Raw genomic sequence first — 23,582 nt, 5'->3', positions numbered from 1 at the left:
GCGATCTGTAGAGGAGTATCACCATTTTTCGTTGCACAATTCACATCTGCTCCATTGTCTACAAGGATTTTGATAATTGTGAAATGTCCCTTGTCACATGCGATATGCAGCGAAGTTGAGCCGTTAATAGTTTCAACATTCACATCAGCTCCATTGTCTAATAGGTATGAAACAATACTTTCGTATCCTTTTCTAGAAGAACGGATGAGGTGACTAGATCCCTTTTGATCACCTGCCTGAACGTCAGCTCCTTTATCATTAAGATAGTCAGCAATCTGTGGGTGTCCTTTTGCGCTAGAATAGTATAGTGGTGTAACGCCGTCTTTCGCTTTAGTATTCACATCTGCTCTCCAGTCAACAAGGATTTTGACAACTATTACATGTCCATTCAAACATGCAACGTGCAAAGCCCTGTGATTGTCAATGCATACAGCATCCACATCAGCTCCATAATTCAATAGGTATAAAACAATACCGTGGTGCCCTTTCAGACATGCAAGAAATAAGGGGGTGATACCTGTTTTATCAGCAGTATTCACGTCAGCTCCTTTTTCGACAAGATAATGTGCAACTTGTGCATGTCCATTCTTACATGCGTTTTGTAATGGTGTAACACCATGTTCTGTTGACGAATTCACCTTTGCTCCACTGTCTACAAGGATTTTGGCAATTGCGTTATGCCCACTTTCGCATGCATTATGCAAGGAACTTTCCCCATCTATTGTTGCTGAATTCACGTCAGCTCTGTGGTCTAAAAGACGAGACACGAGATTTGGATGTCCTTTGATAGATGCAAGGATTAGGGGACTGACACCTTGTTCATCAGTTACATTTACGTCGGCACCTTTTTCAAGAAGAAGGTCTGTTACCTCACATTGTCCATTTCTACATGCGTTTTGTAAAGGTGTAACACCAGCTTTGGTAACTGAGTTAACGTCTGCTCCCCTGTCTACAAGGATTCTTGAAATTTTGACATGACCATTGTCACACGCGACATGCAGCGAACTTGTGCCATTAGTGGTTACAGCATTTACATCAGCTCCCTGGTCTAGTAGGTGTGAAACAACACTTTCGTATCCTTTCATAGATGCACGGATGAGGGCAGTGGAGCCTTTTGTATCAGCTGTCTGAACGTCAGCATCTCGTTTAACCAGAAAGCAAGCAACTTGTAAATGTCCTTTCGCGCTTGCATAATATAGGGGAGTAACATCATCTTTGGCTTTAGAATTCACATCTGCACCCTTGTCAATAAGGATTTTGACAACTGCGAGATGTCCACTCACACACGCAACATGCAAAGGCCTATGATCGTCAATGGCTACTGCATCAACATCAGCTCCATGGTTTGTTAAGTATGAAACAACACCTTGGTGGCCTTTCATACATGCAAGAAACAGTGGGTTGAAACCTTTTTCATCAGCAATATTCATATCAGCTCCTTTTTCAACAAGATAGCGTGCCATGTCTACGTGTCCTTTCTCACAGGCTCTTTGTAAAGGTGTAATGCCATCTCTATTGGAAGAATTCACGTCTGCTCCCCTGTCTACAAGAATCTTGCCAGTTATGAGATGTCCATTTTCACATGCTTTATCCAAGGAACTTTCACCATCAAAGGTTTTTGCGTTCACAACAGCTCCATGGTTTAAAAGGTGAGTAACAAGACTATGGTATCCTTTCAAAGATGCAAGGATGAGAGGATTGAAACCTTCTGCATCAGATGCATTTACGTCGGCTCCTTGTTCAAGAAGATATTGTGCTAGTTCAAGTTTGCCGTTTTTACATACGTATTGCAAAGGTGTATTACCATCTTTCTTTGCTGAATTCACGTCGGCTCCACGATCGATAAGGATTTTCACTACTCTGAGATGTCCATTCTGACAGGCTAAATGCAAGGAACTATCACCGTCATTGTTTACTGCATGAACATGAGCCCCAAGGTTTATTAAGTGCAACACAATATTTTCGTATCCTTCCCTAGATGCAGCCAGAAGGAGATTGGCACCCTCTTTATCAGCTGCATTTACGTCAGCTCTTTGTTCAAGAAGATATTGTGCAACATTCAGATGTCCTTTCAAACTAGCAAGATATAGTGGTGTATTGCCGCTTTTCGCTCTAGTATTCACATCTGCTCCCCTGTCAACAAGGATTTTGGCTACTGTGAGATGTCCATTTTTGCACGCAAAATATAACGAACCATAGCCCTTATGGTTTACTGCATGTACATCAGCTCCATGATTTATTAGGTGCAAAACAGTATTTTCATGTCCTTCCTGAGATGCAACGATGAGTGGATTGAAACCCTTTTTATTAGCTGCATTTACGTCAGCTCCTTGTTCAAGAAGATATTGGACAACATTCAGATGTCCGTAAAAACAAGCATCTTTTAGCGGTGTATTACCGCTTTTCGCTCTGATATTCACATCTACTCCCCTGTCAACAAGGATTTTGGCTACTGTGAGATGTCCATTTTTCCATGCAAAATATAACGAACCATAACCCTCATGGTTTACTGCATGTACATCAGCTCCAAGGTCTATTAGGTGTAAAACAATATTTTCATGTCCTTCCTGAGATGCAACGATGAGTGGATTGAAACCCTTTTCATTAGCTGCATTTACGTCAGCTCCTTGTTCAAGAAGATATTGGACAACATTCAGATGTCCGTTAAAACAAGCAGCTTTTATCGGTGTATTACCGCTTTTCGCTCTGATATTCACATCTACTCCCCTGTCAACAAAGATTTTTGCTACTGTGAGATGTCCATTTTTGCATGCAAAATATAACGAACCATAACCCTCATCGTTTACTGCATGTACATCAGCTCCAAGGTCTATTAGGTGTAAAACAATATTTTCATGTCCTTCCTGAGATGCAACGATGAGTGGATTGAAACCCTTTTTATTAGCTGCATTTACGTCAGCTCCTTGTTCAAGAAGATATTGGACAACATTCAGATGTCCGTTAAAACAAGCAGCTTTTATCGGTGTATTACCGCTTTTCGCTCTGATATTCACATCTACTCCCCTGTCAACAAAGATTTTTGCTACTGTGAGATGTCCATTTTTGCATGCAAAATATAACGAACCATAACCCTCATCGTTTACTGCATGTACATCAGCTCCAAGGTCTATTAGGTGTAAAACAATATTTTCATGTCCTTCCTGAGATGCATTGATGAGTGGATTGAAACCATCTTCATCAGTTGCATTCATGTCAGCTCCTTGTTCAAGAAGATATTGGACAACACTCAGAAGTCCGTTAAAACAAGCATCTTTTAGCGGTGTATTACCGCTTTTCGCTCTGATATTCACATCTACTCCCCTGTCAACAAGGATTTTCGCTACAGTGAGATGTCCATTCTTCCATGCAAAATATAACGAACCATAACCCTCATGGTTTACTGCATGTACATCAGCTCCATGGTCTATTAGGTGTGAAACAATATTTTCATGTCCTTCCTGAGATGCAACGATGAGGGGATTGAAACCCTTTTCATTAGCTGCATTTACGTCAGCTCCTTGTTCAACAAGATATTGGACAACATTCAGATATCCTTTCATACTAGCAAAGATTAGCGGTGTATCATTGTTTTTCGCTGAAGTATTCACATCTGCTCCCCTGTCAACAAGGGTTTTGGCTACTCTTAGATGTCCATGTTTGCATGCAAAATATAACGAACCATAACCCTCATGGTTTATTGCATGTACATCAGCTCCATGGTCTATTAGGTGTGAAATAATATTTTCATGTCCTTCCTGAGATGCAACGATGAGTGGATTGAAACCCTTTTCATTAGCTGCATTTACGTCAGCTCCTTGTTCAAGAAGATATTGGACAACATTCAGATGTCCGTTCAAACACGCATCTTTTAGCGGCGTATCACCGTTTATATCTCTAGTATTAACATCTGCTCCAATTTCAACAAGGATTTTGGCTATTTTGAGATGTCCATCTTTGCATGCAAGATGCAACGAACTGTGACCATTAGTGCTTACTGCATCTACACTAGCCCCATGGTCTACCAGGTCTTTGACAACTGTGAGATGTCCATTTTTACATGCATTATGTAACGAACTTTCGCCATCATTGGCAACTGCATTAACGTCAGCTCCATGATCTAAAAGATAGGATACAACTCGTTTTTGTCCTGTCGTAGATGCAAGAATGAGGGGAGTTAAACCTTTGTTATCAGCAATATTAACATCAGCTTGGTGTTCAACAAGACATTGTACAGTTTGTAGATGTCCTTTGATACTTGCATTCTGTAATGGTGTAATATTATTATAGTTAACCACTGCTGCATTGACATAAGCTCCATGATCTAGAAGATTAGAGACAATTTTTGTATATCCTTTCATAGATGCAAAGATGATGGGATTGAAACCGTTTTGATCAGCTGCATTTACGTCAGCTCCTTGCTCAAGAAGAAAACGCGCAATTTCTTCATGTCCATTCTCACATGCCCTTTGTAAAGGTGTAACACCATCTTTTTGGACAGCATTCACGTCCGCTCCCCTCTCGACAACGGTTTTTGCAGCAGAGAGATCTCCATTTTCACATGCACGATACAACGAATCATTGCCGTCAGTGATTACTGTCTGTACGTCATTTCCATTGTTCAAATTTGGAGAATCAGTGCACTGGAGTCCTTTTCTCTTTGTTAATTCTCTATTCTCCATTGTGGTGAAGTTTCACCTTTTTGATTGTCATAGTCCAGAGCCGTCTTTATTTTTGATACACAGCAGTAGTCTCGAATCATCAATGTGTTCAGTGTTAGCATCCTTTGAAGTCCTAGAATGCATAAAGTATGAACATAATGGGCAGGAGGTCAAAGATACAAGGAATAGAGCAAGTACACTTTGTCATTGTTAGACCCCCCCCCCCCAAAAAAAAAAAAAAAATAATCAGAATTGCATTAGAATTAATGAAAGGCGTTCGAAGCTGATTTTTATCAAGGCTCTGCTCTCGTTGTTCATTTATTCTTCGATCCTTCAAAACCGTGTAATGTCACTCCTCTTAGGTTCTATTTCATTCAATTTAGATAGAAGTTCCTTTCATTGAACGGCGCAAGGTTGGCATTCAATTACGAGCCAGTTTGATAGACGTTCAATTTCGTTTCAATTCCTCATTTCAATTCCAATGAATGGCAAACAACTTCAAACTCTAGATGCTCGAATGTATTCAACATAAACAAGCCCTTTTGGATTCACATTTCATCTATACAGTACACGTGAAATTTCCAATTTGATTGTTACATGACATGATTATGTTATTCCATAATAAAAGTAAAGAGAGTAAGAAAGTAAAGACTGACCACGCTGACGAATTTAAGATTTGCATTTGTAACAAAAGTGAAATGCGCATAACGCGTTCGGCATTTACTACTATGGCTCATATCATTTTAAGGGGAAACAGTATGCAACTGCAATATCTTATATCTTACTAAAGTCTATGGACCAATCTCGTGTTCCTTGTTTCCAAGCCTTTAGCGCACTAATATTTCACCTCTATTACCAACAGAGCAAAGTGAACGAACAAAAGCACAGAACATTGTATTGAAAAAATAAACAAACAAACATAGGATGCTTACCGGCAGAGAATAAACTGAAGATTCTTTTAGATCAGTTTGCTTGAGCTTGTTGTCTTCACGCAAAGAACCGTGTTGTGGCACGCATGGTTGTGAGATTCCGCTTATGAGACAATAATTAAAATGTGAACACAAAAGGCCTACGTGACAAATATGTTTCAAAAATGAACACTGCTGCGCAATCGTGTTGATCTGTGACCCGTATGTCACTGTGGCTTCAATCATTTACATGCATACATAGGAAACGGTGGACTTTGCATTGTTTGCGCTATGATTTGAGTTTGCTCACATGGCAGTCTATTGTGTTTGTGTACGTGTGTATGTGTGTGTGTGTGTGTGTGTGTTTGTGTGTTTGTGTGTTTCGTGTTCTTTTTTCCTTTACATTTGCCTTCACATTGATGCCAAAGTGAGGAATCTGTACTTGATTTTGGACAAAATTAACCTTTATATCCATTTCCGTATGTACGTTGAAAACAAGTTTAAGGGCTTTCGATCTTGTAGATTATAATAACGTAATAATAATAACAATAATTACAATAATAATAATAATAATAATAATAATAATAATAATAATAATAAGAAGAAGAAGAAGAAGAAGAAGAAGAACGTTTATGCATTAAAAGGATGTTATGGCTTTGGCTGAGATTGGTGATTCAGAAATTATAAAGAGATAAATAGCGTACAATCTTAAGAAGAAATTAAGGTTTACTCTATGAAAATTGGTTTGAAGTTACTGAGATATAAAAACAAAACAAAACAGAGTGAGCCATATAAGAGGTGAGTCTCAGATATTATTAGTTTTTTTTTTTTTTGCAATTTATTCAATCATTTAAAATGTAGAACCCAATCGATGCCTAGGCCTTAAATGCTATTAAATGTTATGAGCATAGTTATAGTTGTGCTTACTTACAGAATTAGTAAGGTTCCACTCCACTCAAATAACGGTATCAATTTACTCACTCATCGCTGTATCATGTAATCCATTTACTGTTGTGGAAAAGAAAAATCACTCCATAGAAATAAACTTCGAAACTGTTGCGAGTAAATGAACATTGATAAAGCATTAAGTCTATGGATCCACTACTTGTGGTACCGCCGCCTCATATTACTACATGTGGAGTATAAAACATGACGTTTTCAAGGGCCCGTGTAGGTCCTTATTCGTCGCACTAATTTTCTTTATTCCTCCTGGATCTGAAACAGATTCTGTGAAGATTCTACCCTCCGGAGGTTTTGCGTCTCTCAAAGAGTGAAAAAATGACCATTTGCAATTCTATTAATCTACCCATCCTGCCAATTTTGTTGAAAATATGGCAATGTGTTTTGAAGAAAAGGACAAAGAAATGGGAGTCAAATTGCCTAAAAATGGTCAACAAATTGAAATCCTTTCCCCAAGGGATCCTACAAGTACCTGCCAAGATTTGTAAAAAAAAAAAAAAAAAAAATCGTCTTTGGTTTTTAGAAAAAACCTGAAGTAATGACGCACGATGGACGATTTACAATACACATTTTTAAAAGCTGAGCTGACCTTTTTTTCCAGAACTGAGGAATATGGAATGAAAATATACATACATTTGTCGAAACGTTGTGTCTAGGCGAATCTACTAATGTAACTGATTTGAATTTGTATTTATCTCTATTATATCATCAACAAGTGTGCATCAGTACAAGGCGTTGCATTAAAAAGTGGTCACCCTGCGTAAATAGGTTATCATTACGATTATACTCTGGAGCTGATTTGTCATTCCTTGGAAGCTTACTGCAGCTGCTGATTAAATATAAGGTAGACAACTCAAATTATTTATTAGCTCTTCGTTTGCACACTCATTGTGGAAAGTATCCACCTTAGCAAGATCGAGTTAATACAAGATGTGGGGTACTAAAAGTATTGTTTTTTTATTTTTGAATTGTAACTTAGAGCAGTGACTAATGTTACTCCTGTGCTGTGGATGTGACACTGTAGATGTAGTGTAATGCATCTTGGGCGTCTTTTCAAGTGATTATTCGTAGATTCTTGATGTTAATATTATGAACGGGATGGATACGGTTGTGGAATCGTGATCATTTTTAGCTCCATGAGCGTAATGCATCCGCATATATACAGTCGATCCCTTTACCTACATTTATTATACGCGTACAGTGTGCCTGGTCTCATACGGACCTTGTATTTTGCCCCCGTTTTTCTCGAGCCAGATAACTCAATCTCCCGAGTATGTATTGCTAACAAAAAGAGTACCGACAGGATTATTGTTATACGCTGTTGAAATGCACAGCTTGGTTCATTTTTAATAACTTCTTCAGCACACCACGAGCATGACGAAAACGAAATTGAATAACTTTTTATTAGGTTGACCTTTGGCCACTATAAACAGTGATTTGTCGCTTTTTGCGCCATTCGACATCATCGTCATGCACCAATGATATTCAAATGCAAACATATCTCACATTGAACCTTGAACCACGTCTACAATGAAATGGCAAACACTTTGTTAAACGTTATGCCAGGTGTACACCACATGATCTCGAAATAGAGATAACTCAACGCATTTGTGAGCAGACGGCTGCTTCACAAGGAAAAACGCCACATCATACCTCTTTACACAAATTCTGCAAAAAGAATCCCGTTTCTCTCAAACGGATTGACTTAATTTCAGTAGCGCATATGTCGTTTTACGTGATGACTAAGTAGGCATTAGATATATAAAACAACCGCGTACCAATGTTCTTTACCAAGGGCTGTGGATGAGGATAAAGTACCTTGCCAGAGGAACAATGACTGCAGTTCATTATACGCGTATACTTGCATTCCTTTCATGAGGTTTGGTCGCCTCTCATTTCATTTTGAGAAATGTGATGAAAAAAGGAATCCACAGACTTTACCTGAGTTTGTATGCTCTCCTTACGTTCTACCAAATATCTTAGTCTTTGACTGCCCAGCTGCGATGGACATAAAATACGGCGCCGTGCTGCTACTAACATTGGCTGCTTCTGTATGTGGCCTTGCTGTAGAAGGTAAGTTTATCTTTTCAAATGTGGTATCTTTGCTCTGTCCGTTAGGTCAGGAAAAAGGTGCTAGAACTATTTAAAAAGAGGAAGCCAACCCGAATGCCACCAAATGCTATTAACAATAATCATATTTGTTATAGATTCTTCAAAAGGTTACAATGTGGCATTATATTAAATAGTGTTCGACTTGATGATTAAAAAGAATACAAAAAGAAATGTCCTGGGACAACAAATTCATTACATCGTCACAAAGATCGTATAATATTATCGAAACACACGGCAAAGTAATAGTAAACACTGTTTTACTGTAGCTAATTTATTGTACGTGTGCCAATGAGGCAATTAAGAATAGTCCGAGCTGAATTAAAGGCGGTGATAGGGTATTAAGCTACTTAATCTAATAAACAAAATACCTAATTTTTCAAGCTAGCTTACTTCAAGAGCTATGGTTCATTTGTTTTTATATAATCAACAACACATTTAAACTCGAAATATTAGGATAGTTTAAATACTGATTTACAAATTACCCTTCGTCGACGTACATTGTAGATAAGGCTCAAGTCATCAGGTCATAAGGGATAATACACGTGATAATTCAGACGCAGAAAACTACAAACATTTTACGAGTTTAGGGCGTATACATAGCTTTAACTTGAATAAGTAAGTTGTATTTCAAGTATATTGTACGCCAACGTAAAAGAAACATAAGCATTTGGCAATACTAGCGGGTGTTATGTACTTTACAAGGCAGGACAGTTATAAACAACCGATATTCAGAAACGAAGAACTCCCATTGACGGTCAATTATTGTCTCTGAATGGAAATAAAGCATGACAATGTGGTCATGACACTATCCCAGATAGGCTAATAAAAGATGCAGCAAATTTTATTCCTAGACCATTGACCCATATTTTCAACCCCTCACTTCGTACAGGAAAAGATCCAAATTCGTTGAAAGTGGCCAGAGTAACACCTATATATGAAAAAAGGTGATAAGGAAAACTCTGGTAATTATCGGCCAATATCTGTCCTTCCATTATATGCAAAATTTTTAGAAAAAGTGGTTAATGATACATTACTTATTTTTTTTTTAAAGAATGATTTATTGTATAAACATCAATATGGTTTTAGAAAAAATATAGTACAAAGCTTTCCTTAGCTAACTTGATTAATGATGTTATTAAGTCGATAGACAAAGGGATGGTCACTATAGGAATTTTCGTTGACTTTAAAAAGGTATTCGATTTTGTTTAAGAAACTAGAACATTATGGAGTGCAAGGTGTGCCCCTGTAATGGTTTAAAGATGATTTAGCTGATAGATTTCAATTTATAAGTTGTAATGGGGTTCTGTCTGGGTACAAACCAATAACTTGCGGTATACCTCAGGGGTCAGTTTTGGAACCAACCCTTTTTCTTTTGTATATTAATGACTTACCACATTCAAGTGACTACTTTACTTTAAGATTGTTTGTTGATGATTCCAATCTATTTCATACATTTCCAGTCGGAAAGTATGAGATAGATTTGAGAGAAATAACCGCAGAATTAAAGAAAGTCCTAGACTGGTGTAATGTTAATAAAGTTACTATAAATTTGTCAAAGACAGGCAAGTAAAGTGCAAGGCAGAATTCAGATCATGGATACAGATCTGCATGAAGTAGATGTTACAACTTTTATTGGAGTAGACATTGATAAACATTTGACATGGAAAAGTCATATTGCCAAACTAAAATTATGTATACCCCAAAAAGTTGGTATCCTATACCGACCGCGAAACTTTGTACCACAAAATATGTTGATTCTGCTATATAAGACATTCATACAGCGTCATATCACATGGTATCAAAGTTTTTTTTTTTTTTTTTTTTTTTTTTTTGGGGGGGGGGCCTAAAAAGTTGATCTTAATTCTATATTATTCATTCAAAAAATGGCACTACGTGTGATAACATTTAGTACGTACATGACAAGGTCAAGACCATTATTCAGGGATATTAAGATACTTGATGTTTATCATCTGTATAGATTATCTATCTGTAGTTTTATGTATGACTTGATTAATAAGAATTTGCCACATTCGCTGTCAGAATATTGTTCATTAATTCAACATGGATATAGTACAAGGAAAAAAATAAGATGAGAATCTTTATATATCAAAGGTAAAGACGAGCTTGGGAAAAGAGTGTTTATCTTACCTAGGTACAATTTCTTGGAATGACCTGCCAATCAAAATTAGGAAGAAACCATCAAGGTCAAGTTTTCGAAAAGCTGTCGTAGAACTTTTGTTAGAAAGTTAATGTACTCCTGACATTTTGTTAGCGTATATTTTACCCTTTTAAATGTAAATAATATTTTTTGCTATATGTACACATTGTTTATGTTTTTGATAGACATGGATTAGAGATTATTATAAGTAGATTCATTACGTCACAAACTGTCCATTTAATCAGATATTTTTTCCTTTCTTTAGTACTAGAGTAATTGATAATTGGTAACCGTAACACATTACTGAACAGTAATTAAGTAAGAAATAATTATACTTTATAACAGCATAAATTGTAAAGGGCCAGACTTGACTAGCATTCATGCTATTTTCTGGTTCCTATTATCCTCTTTTTTTAATGTAACTGACACGACTATAAACATGTACAATGATTGTTATTGCATTGGATAATAAGCAAAATCATTCTTTATATAATTATGCTGAAATGTACCCGGAATGGAAGGTATTTCATTTGTTCCAACATAATCTTTAATGCTCAAGCCATATTCTATAAATACGCTAAATTTTCGGAATCTTTATTTCCTTTGTGGAATCCCCTTCAAATAAATCAAATTACAGGCGAGTCAGAAGGACAAGCCAAAAGTTAACGTTTCCACTGTCGTGGCTTAACTATTTCGTTTCTATTAATATCACCAGTGAGAAACACTGCCCCCATCGTTCAAGGATGGAAAGGTGGCGACATCCGGCTGCCATGTAACTTTGAAGGAGAGCCTGAAGCTGTAAATTGGGTCAAGGAGAGTAGCTCACGTGAGCAGCAAAGGACGACCAAGGCTAGATTCATCGATGGTATTTTTAAGAGCTGGGAGAAAGGGTTTGACATCGACAAGAACTTTAGTCTCGTTATTACGGACTTGGAGGTGGCAGATGAGGGTCTCTACTTATGTCAAGTGGTTTTGACGAATTTGGAGGATTTTGAGCTCTCCAATTTTTTGACACTTAGCTGTAAGTGATATTTTGCTGAAACGGTAGTTCTAAGGTATATAACAGTTTATTGTTCAAAATCAATAAAGTTTCCGTGAAATGCTTTTCAAAGCCGTCCACAAGGACATGGTGAGCTTTATTTGAACTCTCAATATAATTTACCCCTCATTCTTAGGAACGTAGTTTCTTAAGTGTTATACCTTATTTAGGTCTTGGAAATAAGAATATCGAATGAAGCTGGTAGGACTATTAAAATATTTCCGCATTTCCACTCATTCCCACTAATCAGTTAGTAGACATCCCCTTTAAAGGTAAATCACAGTAAGAAAAAATGTATTAGTTTTCAACAATTTACGCTCCAATTCCACTCGCTCCTGCTTGCAGAATCAAGTCGATTAGGCCCATTTTGTAGGTTGTAATGTTGTGCATCGCATAGTGCTACCAGATATCGCACCATTCGTCACAGTAGGTCCAAACGACGGCAAAACTTTAGGGTGAACAAGTTCGAGACATCTGCAACAAGTTACGAACAATAACCTCGTGGATGCGCATGCGCACTACTTTATGAATGATCCCATGCTTCATAGTCCACTATTGAACGTGCCAATCGTTATCTCCCTGTTAACGAGAGGACACAGGCGTTCATACTCTTAATGTAACAGCAGAATGCAATTTGAACTTCACAGTATTTACCGTATATGAATATAAGATATTCATTGCTATTGCTAGCTCGTTGTCAAAGCACATTGGTCAAGCAGCAAAGTTTTAATAATGTTCTCATCTCAGCACACTTTTTACATTTTGTCTTTTTTTATTTGTTCTGGTAAATACAACGAATGAAATAATGATGCGTTAGAAGACTCGCTCTCAACAACGTACCAAAACCGAGCCAGAAGAGCGCTCGAAAGCCCCAAAAGTTTACGTGCCGTACCTTACCGTAACGAACCATACCAATCTAATACAATGCTGGACTTCACTATCAGTATTGTTGCCGCTTGATGCACAACAGCCCCCATGCAAGTATGTCATCGAATTGGATAACGCAGTTTGCATTTCCCAAAACACAATATACAGAACAAAGGCAAAATTTCAATTCAATATTTTGCAACTATTTTTTCTTTCCCCCTAGCGATGGCATCGGACCATACAATCGAGGAATGCGTTGATAAAACTCAATCCAGTCAGAATGGGTGTACATACCAAATTATCACACCTAGTACTACCACGTTTAATCTTACGTGTGTTGTGAGTGGATTCAAGCCTAACATTTCCATGCTATGGACTGAAGAATCTGGGAAGAGACTAAATTCCGTGGTTTCAAGACAGAAAATGCTATCTGACAGCACATACGAGAGGAGTGAGACGATAACTGTTTCAGCTGAACAAGGAAAGGAACAAACCTTCATGTGTATAGCTACTGGTGACTCGCTAAATGGAACATCGACCAAGGAAATCACTCTTCTGCCCATATCAGGTTGTGCACAAAGTTGTTGTTTTTTTTAGCAAAAAAAAAACATTACCACTTATCAGCTTTTTTTTTTTTTGCTCTACCAAATTATTCATGGAAAGAGGTAAAAATATTGTGATGAATTCGGATTATGATTTTTCACCAGATTATATTTGTATGAGTAGATAACTTCATATGTAAACATTCGTAATTGAAAAAAAATGAAAAGATAACCTTGAGGCTATCCTGCGAGTTTTCCTAATGAAGTAATTGTTGTGCAATGAAGTGATAATGATTATAGTGTCAAATTGGCCTAACCTTGTAGAAAAAAAAAACTTTGTTGCACTACACAGTTACTTAGACATATAACATGTTGCAGTAACATGTCATGTCAATTATCATTATTTACATGCTTTTTTTTAATGAAACAATGTAATGAAAGGATTACGTGCTTTTATTGTGTCAATACAAATTTTTAGGAAAGCGTGGTAATGTCGGTTTCATCATTGGACTACTCATTGGTGTGTCCGTTGCTGTATCCATCCTTTTTCTCATCGTTGGAAAGTTTCTGCAAAAGCATTACCCGCACTTCCTACAAAGAAAAGGTTTTGATATTGATTTTTTTTTCATCAATCATTCATTCATTTATTTGTTTTGTGTTTTGCTTTCGAACCCTCCAATAGCTCTCTCTCTCTCTCTCAGTTTTTTATATCCGAAATTATCAATTTGCATTTTGCGTAAGTTTAGGTTTTAATACAGACAATAGAAATACTAACTACAATTGTATATTCACATGTGCTAGCAGTGTCAGGTGACACCGACGGAAACAAAACAAAAAAAAATCGCGAAATGCGTGTGCTTATGCATTTACTTATATTGCGTGAACTTGAATCACAAAATCAACAAAAAGTCGCACGACTCCATTTCATAATATAACTTAAAATAGTGAAAGGGGTCAACCAAGTCAATTTTAATATTGTTTGCACTTTCTGACAAAGCAATACTGTTGATGTACCTTACTGAAAAAAAAATCATAGAACAACTGAGAAAAGTGTGATCTTCATTGGTTTTCTAGAACATGTTTATGTGGATTATACTAAAACACATATAGTAAAGACCCCTTGTGTCACTGTCTGTATTTTAGTAAACCTTACGCATGCACTTTCAACTTAAATGACTTTTGGGAAAACGAAGAGAATGATTTGGAAATTAGTATTATTCATATGGCTGGATTTAGGCTTATTGATTAAGTGTGCCAAAATCGAGGCGCTCATTCTGATATAATAATGATGATGATGATGATGATGATGATGATGATAATAATGATAATGATTATAATACTAATACTAATAATAATAATAATATAGGTTTTCCCGGCCAAGTTCGTACTTTTGTCAGTCCATTTGATAAAATTTTCATTCAGTTTAGCGAAAGTCATCGTCACTGCATGGTCTGTCATTCAAAATTGCAACTTGTTCATTCAATTTATCCTTTTGATCAATGAAATTCGCGCATTTGCCTTTCGAATTCGTATAAAACGGGCATTCAAATTGGCACGTGCTCTTCAGTCATTCAAATTCGCCGGCACTGGCGGAAAATGGTATTTCAGTCACTTTAATTTCGCGTATGAGCAGTCAAATTCCAAACATGTTCATTCAAATTGGGGTAATGTTATTTCTATTTTGAAAGGTTAGAACCCGTGATTTATACGTGTTTAAATGTGACTTTTTGTTTCATCCACACACTGTTAAGTAAATATCAAAGGTATCTTTGACCCTAAATAATTCAAGTTTGTTGTTCAATAACCCTAAATAATTCAAGTTTTGAACATGTCCAAAACTTTCGTAGCGAGGTCGCAACCGATCGCCGTGGTTTAAGAGCGTATCACCATCGCCTCACTAGCGCATTAAAAGCGCCACATTCGTAGCTATGACGGGGTAGCAAAAGCGGCTCCCATCGCCCATAAAAATTACCACTTGTACAGTATTAGACCCTATAGGTAACAGGAACCAACCATGAACGATAGAAAGTGATTCACACACCAGGAAGAAGGACATGGAGAAAAACGTATAAAATTCATTTTCCCACGTACACTCGGTACGAATGTGCTCTGTTTATCAAATTGTTTGTTTGTCATATACCATTGCAAGACAATGAAAGTAATTAAGCCTTAGATACAGGCGTATCTCTATAAAAGACAGTGAAAGAATCATAGAAGCATTTGAATGTAACAACCTTGACAAATTGATGGCTAGAGCTCATCCAAGAACTTATTCTTAATGGTGATTAACGCAATATAGCACCCATCAAATAAAAGTAATGAAACATGAGATGAAAGAAAATTAATAATCACGATGTAAATTGAAACCTCCTCCCCATTAATGTCAAATCAAACGAATGGAAATAATGCTTTTGATCATTATAAACACATACACATATTTGGAAAGTATTGTTGCAAAGGTGATATCAGAATAAAGAATGAATACGAAATATGAAATGTTAAAATACTTGCAAACAATACCTATGATGAATAAAAATAAACAAGGAAAAGAAGAAATTACGCGGTGCGTAAAATATGTCCCCGCCGGAAGTAGCATTTAGTATCAAAATGTACTATATGGGTCAAAAGATCAAGGTCAAAGGTCAAAGAAGTCAAAGGTCAATATTCTGTGTAGAAGTTTTGAAGCCCTCACCTAGTGCCATCACATAAAGCAAACGGAATTGAAATCCGGTTAGAAATGGCGGAGTAGCATTTTGTAGCCAATGTACAATATAGGTAAAAAATAAAGGTCAAAGGTCAAAGAAGTCAAAGGTCAAAATTCTGTGTACAAGTTTTGAAGCCCTCACCTAGTGCCATCACATAAAGCAAACGGAATCGAAATCGGGTTAGAAATGGCGAAGGAGTAGCATTTTGTAGCAAAATGTACAATATAGGTCAAAGAATCAAGGTCAAAGGTCAAAGAAGTCAAAGGTCAAAATTCTGTGTAGAAGTTTTGAAGCCCTCACCTAGTGCCATCACATAAAGCAAACGGAATCGAAATCGGGTTAGAATTGGCGAAGGAGTAGCATTTTGTAGCAAAATGTACAATACAGGTCAAAAATCAAGGTCAAAGGTCAAAGAAGTCAAAGGTCAAAATTCTGTGTAGAAGTTTTGAAGCCCTCACCTAGTGCCATCACATAAAGCAAACGGAATCGAAATCGGGTTAGAAATGGCGAAGGAGTAGCATTTTGTAGCAAAATGTACAATATAGGTCAAAGGTCAAGGTCAAAGGTCACGACTGAAATTCTGTGTAGAAGTTTTAAAGCTCCCATGTAGTGCTATCATATAAAGCAAACAGAATCAAAATTGGCTCATAAATGACAAAGAAGTAGCAAATTGAAGATTTTGATCACACACGGACGCACACACGGACGGACACACGGACGGACGGACGGACGGACACACGAACACACACACGTACGGAGCTCGTTTCATAGTCCCCTGCTCGAACTCGTTCGGCGGGCACCAAAAAATGGAATAAAATCATGAACGTGTCTGCTAAATTGACTGCAGTAAATGCGACATTGGATGTCCAAGAATGAATTCGAATGAACAAGCGCAGCGTATACGTTATCACGTGACTATATATCATGCTAAATGGAATGAACGATTTGCGAAATGGTGCTTGTCTTACGAATTTGAACTGAAAAAGTGCTAATTCGAATAATTGTAAAGGTAATTTGAATGCTCCAAAATGAATTTGAGTGAAAATATTATAAAATTGAAATACTGAACATGCCATTTAGGCTACATTGTGCTAAATTGAATGCTCAAATTAGGAATTGGACTGAAAAAATGTGAAATTGGCCGGGAAAACCTATTACAATAATGATGATGATGATGATAATGATAGCAATGATAATAATAATAATAATAATAATAATAATAATAATAATAATAATAACGATGGTAATAATAATGATAATAATACAGTGCTTACACAATATAGCGCATATCACTACCGTCAATAGTGTGTCTGTGCGCTATAAGGGAGGGGATGAAAATGGAAGAAAGAAATTAATTCAATACGCTAATTGTAATTCTTATGGTGTTTAACGTCATGTTTGTTTTTTCCTAATCATCTCGGGAGTGTGCATATTTCGTCCCTCATTTGAATAGGTGAAGAGAGCTAATTCATATCAAATCAAGTGTCATTATAAAGCTTTGAAAATGTTTTTTTCTGCCCTTCACAAAGCTCTGTCTTGTGATTTGAATTTTGTGATGCAGGGTCAAATATATGTATGTTTATATATATATATATATATATATATATATATATATATATATATATCATATGTAATATATATATATATATATATATATATATATATATATATGAAGAGTTTGTTTGCAAAAACCGATAAGTCCATTTTTGAAGATTTTGAAGTATGGTCTCTGTCATAAAGTACAAAATAATACCTTTTAAATGATATATTGGTCATTACATAATCAAAGGTATATTTTTGAAGTTATGGTCAAAAGAAGCAAAAATTTTCTTATTATTCTCTTTATTTTTCTTGACCTTTAATCGCAAATATCTCCATTTGACAAATATGGACTTATCGGTTTTTGCAAACAAACTCTTCATATATATATATATATATATATATACGAAGAGCTTGTGAAAGATTCAGGAAAAAAAGTGTTCTTTGCTAATATACAGCAGTGCGTTATAGTCATTAACCTTGGGCGCACGGAGCGGTCTCCGTGCGCCCCAGGTAAATGTATATAATATATATACATATACTTAACATCATATCACCATTTGATGTTGTAGTTTTTTCTTGATGTCATATTTCACAGGATGCGGCTGGAATTCCTGCTGTCGGATATCGAAACGATTTGATGAAGAAGAAACATTAATGCTTGGTATGGAGAAGTTTGTAATGAGCACAATGTTTTCTTTCCTTCTTTAATTCTGATTTACCATTATAAATGTACATGTTTTTACGTGTCACGTAATTTAAATATATTATAAATTGTGATTCAAGTACGGTCTGGTGCTTCCAAAAATAAATGAACATTCTTATGAGCAGTTGTGCATTCTTTTTTTTTTTTTTTCCCCGAAGAGAATCGGCATCTATCCTCCTAGAGTCAAATTACTCAAAATGAAGAAAAGAAAAGATTCAAACGCAAATATTTACAAGTTCAAAAGAGCACCAAAGTGCTTACAGGAAATTATAAATTATGCCTGATCCTCAACACTAAAGTTCGGTACCTAATTGTAGAATCCATTGAAAAAGAATGATTGGAATGAGGCGTGCTATGGAATAGTAGCAATGAAAACGTGAACAAATTCATGAAAAATGATACATTAGGTGACACTGACTTGGACGGCAATTCATTTTTGTTTCCGTCAAGTTTCTTGTCTTCTTGGTCTACAATGTATGCTTGTGAAGAAACGCAATATCAAAAACTGTACATAATAATGCTGAAATGAACAATAATCATTGCATAGACAAAATTACGCCTAGGGAACATATCTGAATTATAATGTTTTTAAAAGAAATGAATAGTCGTGAAGTGATAAAGGCCTGGTAATGTACAATAATATAGGGAGGAATAACCAGTTCACTTTAATATTTTTTTTTTTTTGGTGTGTATGCACACATATAATACGATAGGTATGCAGAGTATGCGTAATTATAAATATATTTCAATGTTTGATTAATTTTTGTCTTGGATTTGCTTTCCATTAGCACCGCTCTCATCATCACTTACGAAGGAACAAGTACAGCAAATCAAAGAAGAGCTGAAGGCGTATTACCAGTTGTCACGACGCAAGGTCACTGTGGATCCGCTAAACTTTATGGATAGTGTCAACTTGGATGCCATTTACACAAATCTGAGTCTATTAGACCAAGGTGACATGCGCAAAGCTTCACCTATAATGTACGAAGACCTTGTAACCAATGATGGAAGTTCAAACCTTTCAAAGCGCCTTTTGATCCAGGGTGAAGGTGGCGTAGGTAAAACAACGCTGTGCTCTAAGATAGCCTGGGACTGGTGCCAGGGAAGGATTCTCCAGGATCTCGATATGGTGTTAGTAATACCTCTTCGAGATGTGACCGACGGGAAAAGTATAGGTGGTATAGTGCAAACTTATTTATCTGACTCAAATGTAGCAACACATGATCAAATAGACGGATATATCTCGAACAATTTGAATAGAATTCTTATTGTATTTGATGGTTTTGACGAGTTTAACGGGAAAATCGAAGAAAAGAGCAGCAGTGAAGTCATTCGAATCTTAGGTTTAGAGCAATATAAGTCATGCAAGGTAATTGTGACCTCAAGGCCATGGAGAAGACATGAATTTACTGTTGTGAAGAGGATTGCCGAAGCTTACACATTTATCAGAGTTGACGGATTTAACAAGGACAATTTATCAGTTTATATCGAGAAATACTTTCTGATAAGACAGAAGGACGCTTTGGCAGAAGACTTAAACACTTTCATGGAGGAAAATGATGTAATCCAGTCGAACATGGCTCCGTTTCCTATCTACTGTGCAATGCTTTGCCTAATGTGGGAAAAATTCAGTAAAGAAAGACGAGAGGAACTGACAAAAATGCAAACTTTCTCTGAAATTTTTGGAGAAATGATTTCTTTCCTGGAAGAACACTACGCGTCAAAAGCATGTCAAAATGTAAAGAGTAAGAACGTCCTTGAGCATTTAAAGGAAGCGGATAGGGCAATTCAGGACATAAGTGAGATAGCATTCACCGGGTTGTTGCAAAACAATATGACATTTCAAGAAGACCAATTTAGAAAATGTCCTGATACTTTGGAAACATGCTGCAGAGTCGGGGTTTTGACAATAGAAAGAGATGTCATCAACAGGGGACGTCAGCGCAATGACGATATTCAATCCCTCGTTTTATCAACGGTTTCGTTTCCCCACAAATTGTTCCAAGAATATATTGCAAGAGTATACATTGAAAATGTGTACGCCGATAATCGCGCCGACTACAGCCACATGAAAAACAAACTTCTTGCCCAATTTGAGCAATTCCGCTACCTGTTGTACTTCATCTCGACTTTACGGAATGAGATTCACCTTGATATCATCGATGGATTGACAAAGTGTGCTCACCAGTATTTTTGCGTTGATGTTGCGTTTGAATGTCACACTGAGGAGGCAGCTAGAGCAGTGGGAGAACGATGGGATAAATACAGACTGTCTCCTGATATGTCAGAGCACACAAAGTCAGGAGTTGTCTTTATGGTGTACTGTAACCAAGCGGTGAGTTGGTCATTGATTTTCAAATCGAAAAAGAAAATGTCCAAAACAATATGTAGAAGATGTATGTGTGTGTGTGTCCGTTTGTCTGTGTGTGCACGTCAAGGAATTTGATATCCTCACCCTCTTTTGCTGAGAGAAATCAATCTTTTTTATGGTATTGTGGGACCAGTGTATTTGAGGCGGAACGCCGTACTGCGTATTAAGTATCGTACCTGTATTTGGGGCTCATAGTGCCGTGTTGATGGAGTCAAACCCAAGACTCTCAGTATAATGACTCGTAGTAGAGACAAGACATTCGCCTTCCTTTCTCAACTATTTCCCGGCATTACGTCAATAAGGATATAAATATTGAAAGTATCACATTAACTCATTTGCCTTGATCCCTGGATTTTTAGCATTCCACTCTTAGTGATCACCACTGTTCAAGCTGTCAATATTCTCTCCTATTAGCGATCGTTACATATTGACCGTTGCAACTGCGGAAGAACTTTGTTACTTGACCTGGCGGAAGGAATGTGTTCCAGCACTGTGCTGAGCGAAGTAGCAATGGACTTGTTTAACTCAAAATTTGAAACTGATTTCTACAAGATCGTAGCAGACAAGGCTTCGAACTGTCAGGTAAGATCTTCAACAACAACGACATTACATGTGCGTTTGCCAGGAATGTGTGTCACAGTGTATCACAAAACCAACAAAAACTCGGACCCCTTGGTTTTACGTGAGGACTGAAAAAAAAAAGAAAAGAAAAAGGTGAAAGAGGTCCACCAAGGAAATATTGAGTTTTCATATTTTCTGAAACAGCTATTCTTCATCTACATTATTCTCAAAGTTTAACATCATAATAGGAATTAAAGAGTAGTTGTTTTTTTTTTCAACAGTTTCTATACAACTCTTCTTTTTGTAGAGAGTGTGGTTAGGCATTTATTACAGACCTCTTTTCATTTCTAAAAACACAAACACACTCTTCAGTTTCAACTCTTATGTTATTTGAAAGGATAATGCTTTGAAAGTTGGCATTATTCATTGACAGAGTATTTCAATATAGAGCATGCTAATTTCCGTTTAATTAGGTAAACATTTGCCCTTGATCCGATGGTCTACATCCTGTCTTTGCTTATGCTCTGTTTGTTGTTTTGTTTGATTTTTTTGCTCATTCATCACAGAGCAATTGCTATTTCGCAAAGAATAAGCGCTTGAATAGACACTGTACTTCATTTTGTACCCCAAAGCTTCTTTTCTCATGTTACATTTTTCTAGAGTGTGTGTTTCCTTTCAAATATAAAGATATGTTAAAAGAATTGACTTGAATTGAATTATATATCATTTTAAAGCGTAGAGTCTGCTCTTTCAGAGTCTGCCATTTCCTATAATCCATGTCTGGCGGCATTTCCACGGTGTTATAGGAAATAAACATTTCACTGCCTTAAATAACATGTCATGGGATATAAGGTCAAGGGTCAAAGGTCAGGCTATTAAGAGTTCTAAATTTGTCTTATCTAATGCAAATTTTACACTTTTTTTCTCGATACTTTATAGATAGCTCAATACATACGCTTGATTAAACGTCTGTCACTCTTTATGTGCCACGGTGTAAGCCCCCGTTTGCCTCACTATCTGAAAATTATAACCGAGGCATGCATCGTTAAAACATTCTGTTTTTTTTAGATCCACGTAACTTTTTTTTATAGATGTTTGTTACGCTTGACATGCAACAACTTAAATTTAAAAGAACATTGCTAAGATATGCTTTGATGTAAATTCAGTGACAGGACTATGATTATGTTTGTTTGTTTGTTTTTTTTTTGAAATCACAGTGGCTTCTATTATTTTTGTCCAAGCATGATTTTCGTACACACAAATCAAGTAATAATTATTAGTATTGTTGTGAATAGTGGATAGTACCTGGAAATAATCATTTACAAAAGGTTGTAGATTGAGGGGTCACAAAACATAAGGGGTCAAGGTTGAAATGAAAAACGCCAAATTTTCGGATTCTTTCTATTCTATAATAAAAACTGAAATACTTTTGCCATGCAAATAAAATTCTCTTTCAAGGAATGTATTACAAAGCACCCAACATGTTTTTGATTGTGAAAATCTTTCGTACGCCTCATTTAATTTTTTGCTTCATTTTTTTTCTTGTGCCAGCCATGTGAAACTGTTGTCTCACATTGTTGGAGTATGATGTAGACATACGTACAGTATGAAAAGAATCATACGATATGGCAAACAGACGATATCTGTCGCCATTGCGGCTAGTTTTCTCATAGGTTATGTTTGCCAACTAATTTTGTTGGTTGTTGTGGGGATGTTTTGTTTTTCTGCAGATACGAGATCTTGCATTGACAATAAGTTTCTGGAATGACAATCTTCAATATCCGTCCTCAATGGGAAAACACTTGGCACGTTGGGTTTGTACAATGCCACGTCTTTCGACCTTCAGTTTGAGATGCCACAACTTGCCCAATGGTTTCTTCTCAACAGCAGCTGATATGGCGCAATCCTGCCAGGTATTTCGCTTTTACTTTGTCTATATTTAACAGAAAATCATCATTTTTTTTTCATCAGACATTTCTCTTATTGAAGAAAATCATTACTTTGTACATCGCACCCTCACTTTGTACAAAGTGTCTGAAATAGTATTTTTCAGTTTAAAACACATCAAGGTCAAGGTGTAATTATTTATGTTTGTTTATTACTAGAATCGGTTTCGGCACTTGTTTCATCAATCAACTAATATGTGAGTCATAATCTTTGTGTGTGAGCACACGCTTTAAGGAAATGGTGCTTAAGGGGTTTATGGTTATAGAAATGTGTGAGAAAAAAATATCTAGAAGTGCTTCGGGATGGTGACTAAAGTATAAAAAAAATGACAAACACAACTTTAAAGGCATGGACATTTTCATGTGGATATGTTGTTTTGTCAGGTCTCTACAATCACTTTTTCTTAATAAAGTAACATACAGAAGCCATAAAGGACTGTGCTGCAAGAGATATCATGATAGAGGCCGATATTATACATTCAAGGCAAAGTTTATTTCATCTTTTAACAA

At 36.5% G+C, this 23,582-nt stretch overlaps 2 protein-coding genes across 2 annotated transcripts in view; one reads left to right on the top strand and one right to left on the bottom strand.

The window, feature by feature from the left end:
• Window positions 1-733: 733 nt before the first annotated feature.
• LOC139742355 (uncharacterized) lies at window positions 734-4,780 on the bottom strand. The gene is made up of 6 exons (XM_071652934.1): window positions 4,696-4,780; window positions 3,708-4,036; window positions 3,312-3,458; window positions 2,696-2,864; window positions 1,785-1,915; window positions 734-751 (listed from the first exon to the last, which is right to left on the bottom strand). The coding sequence occupies exons 1-6, from the start codon at window positions 4,778-4,780 to the stop codon at window positions 734-736; spliced, it is 879 nt and encodes a 292-aa protein (XP_071509035.1).
• A 3,424-nt stretch (window positions 4,781-8,204) lies between these two features.
• LOC139742354 (uncharacterized) overlaps window positions 8,205-23,582 on the top strand; it is a gene marked incomplete at its 3' end in the record, with an annotated part of 98,379 nt that continues 83,001 nt past the window's right edge. The window contains exons 1-3 of the mRNA XM_071652933.1: window positions 8,205-8,599; window positions 11,512-11,817; window positions 12,926-13,270. Of these exons, the coding sequence (XP_071509034.1) occupies window positions 8,401-8,599; window positions 11,512-11,817; window positions 12,926-13,270 (850 nt within the window). The remainder of the gene's footprint in view (window positions 8,600-11,511; window positions 11,818-12,925; window positions 13,271-23,582) is intronic.

The sequence above is a fragment of the Diadema antillarum genome, unplaced genomic scaffold (genome assembly GCF_040938485.1).
Source record: "Diadema antillarum isolate AM-2024a unplaced genomic scaffold, OU_Dant_1.0 seq00000998_RagTag, whole genome shotgun sequence".
NCBI lineage: Eukaryota > Metazoa > Echinodermata > Echinoidea > Diadematoida > Diadematidae > Diadema > Diadema antillarum.
Note: the sequence above shows the minus strand (reverse complement) of the source record. Positions and strands in the feature narration are given on the sequence as shown.

Excerpts from the sequence above, each read along its gene's own strand:
- LOC139742355 (XM_071652934.1), bottom strand. The coding sequence starts at position 4,780 with ATGCTAACACTGAACACATTGATGATTCGAGACTACTGCTGTGTATCA. Across the intron at positions 2,865-3,311 it reads TTGTTGACAGGGGAGTAGAT|GAAGGACATGAAAATATTGT; the intron begins GTGAATATCAGA and ends GTTGCATCTCAG. Across the intron at positions 1,916-2,695 it reads GAATATCAGAGCGAAAAGCG|TAAACAATGACGGTGATAGT; the intron begins GTAATACACCGA and ends ATGTTCATGCAG.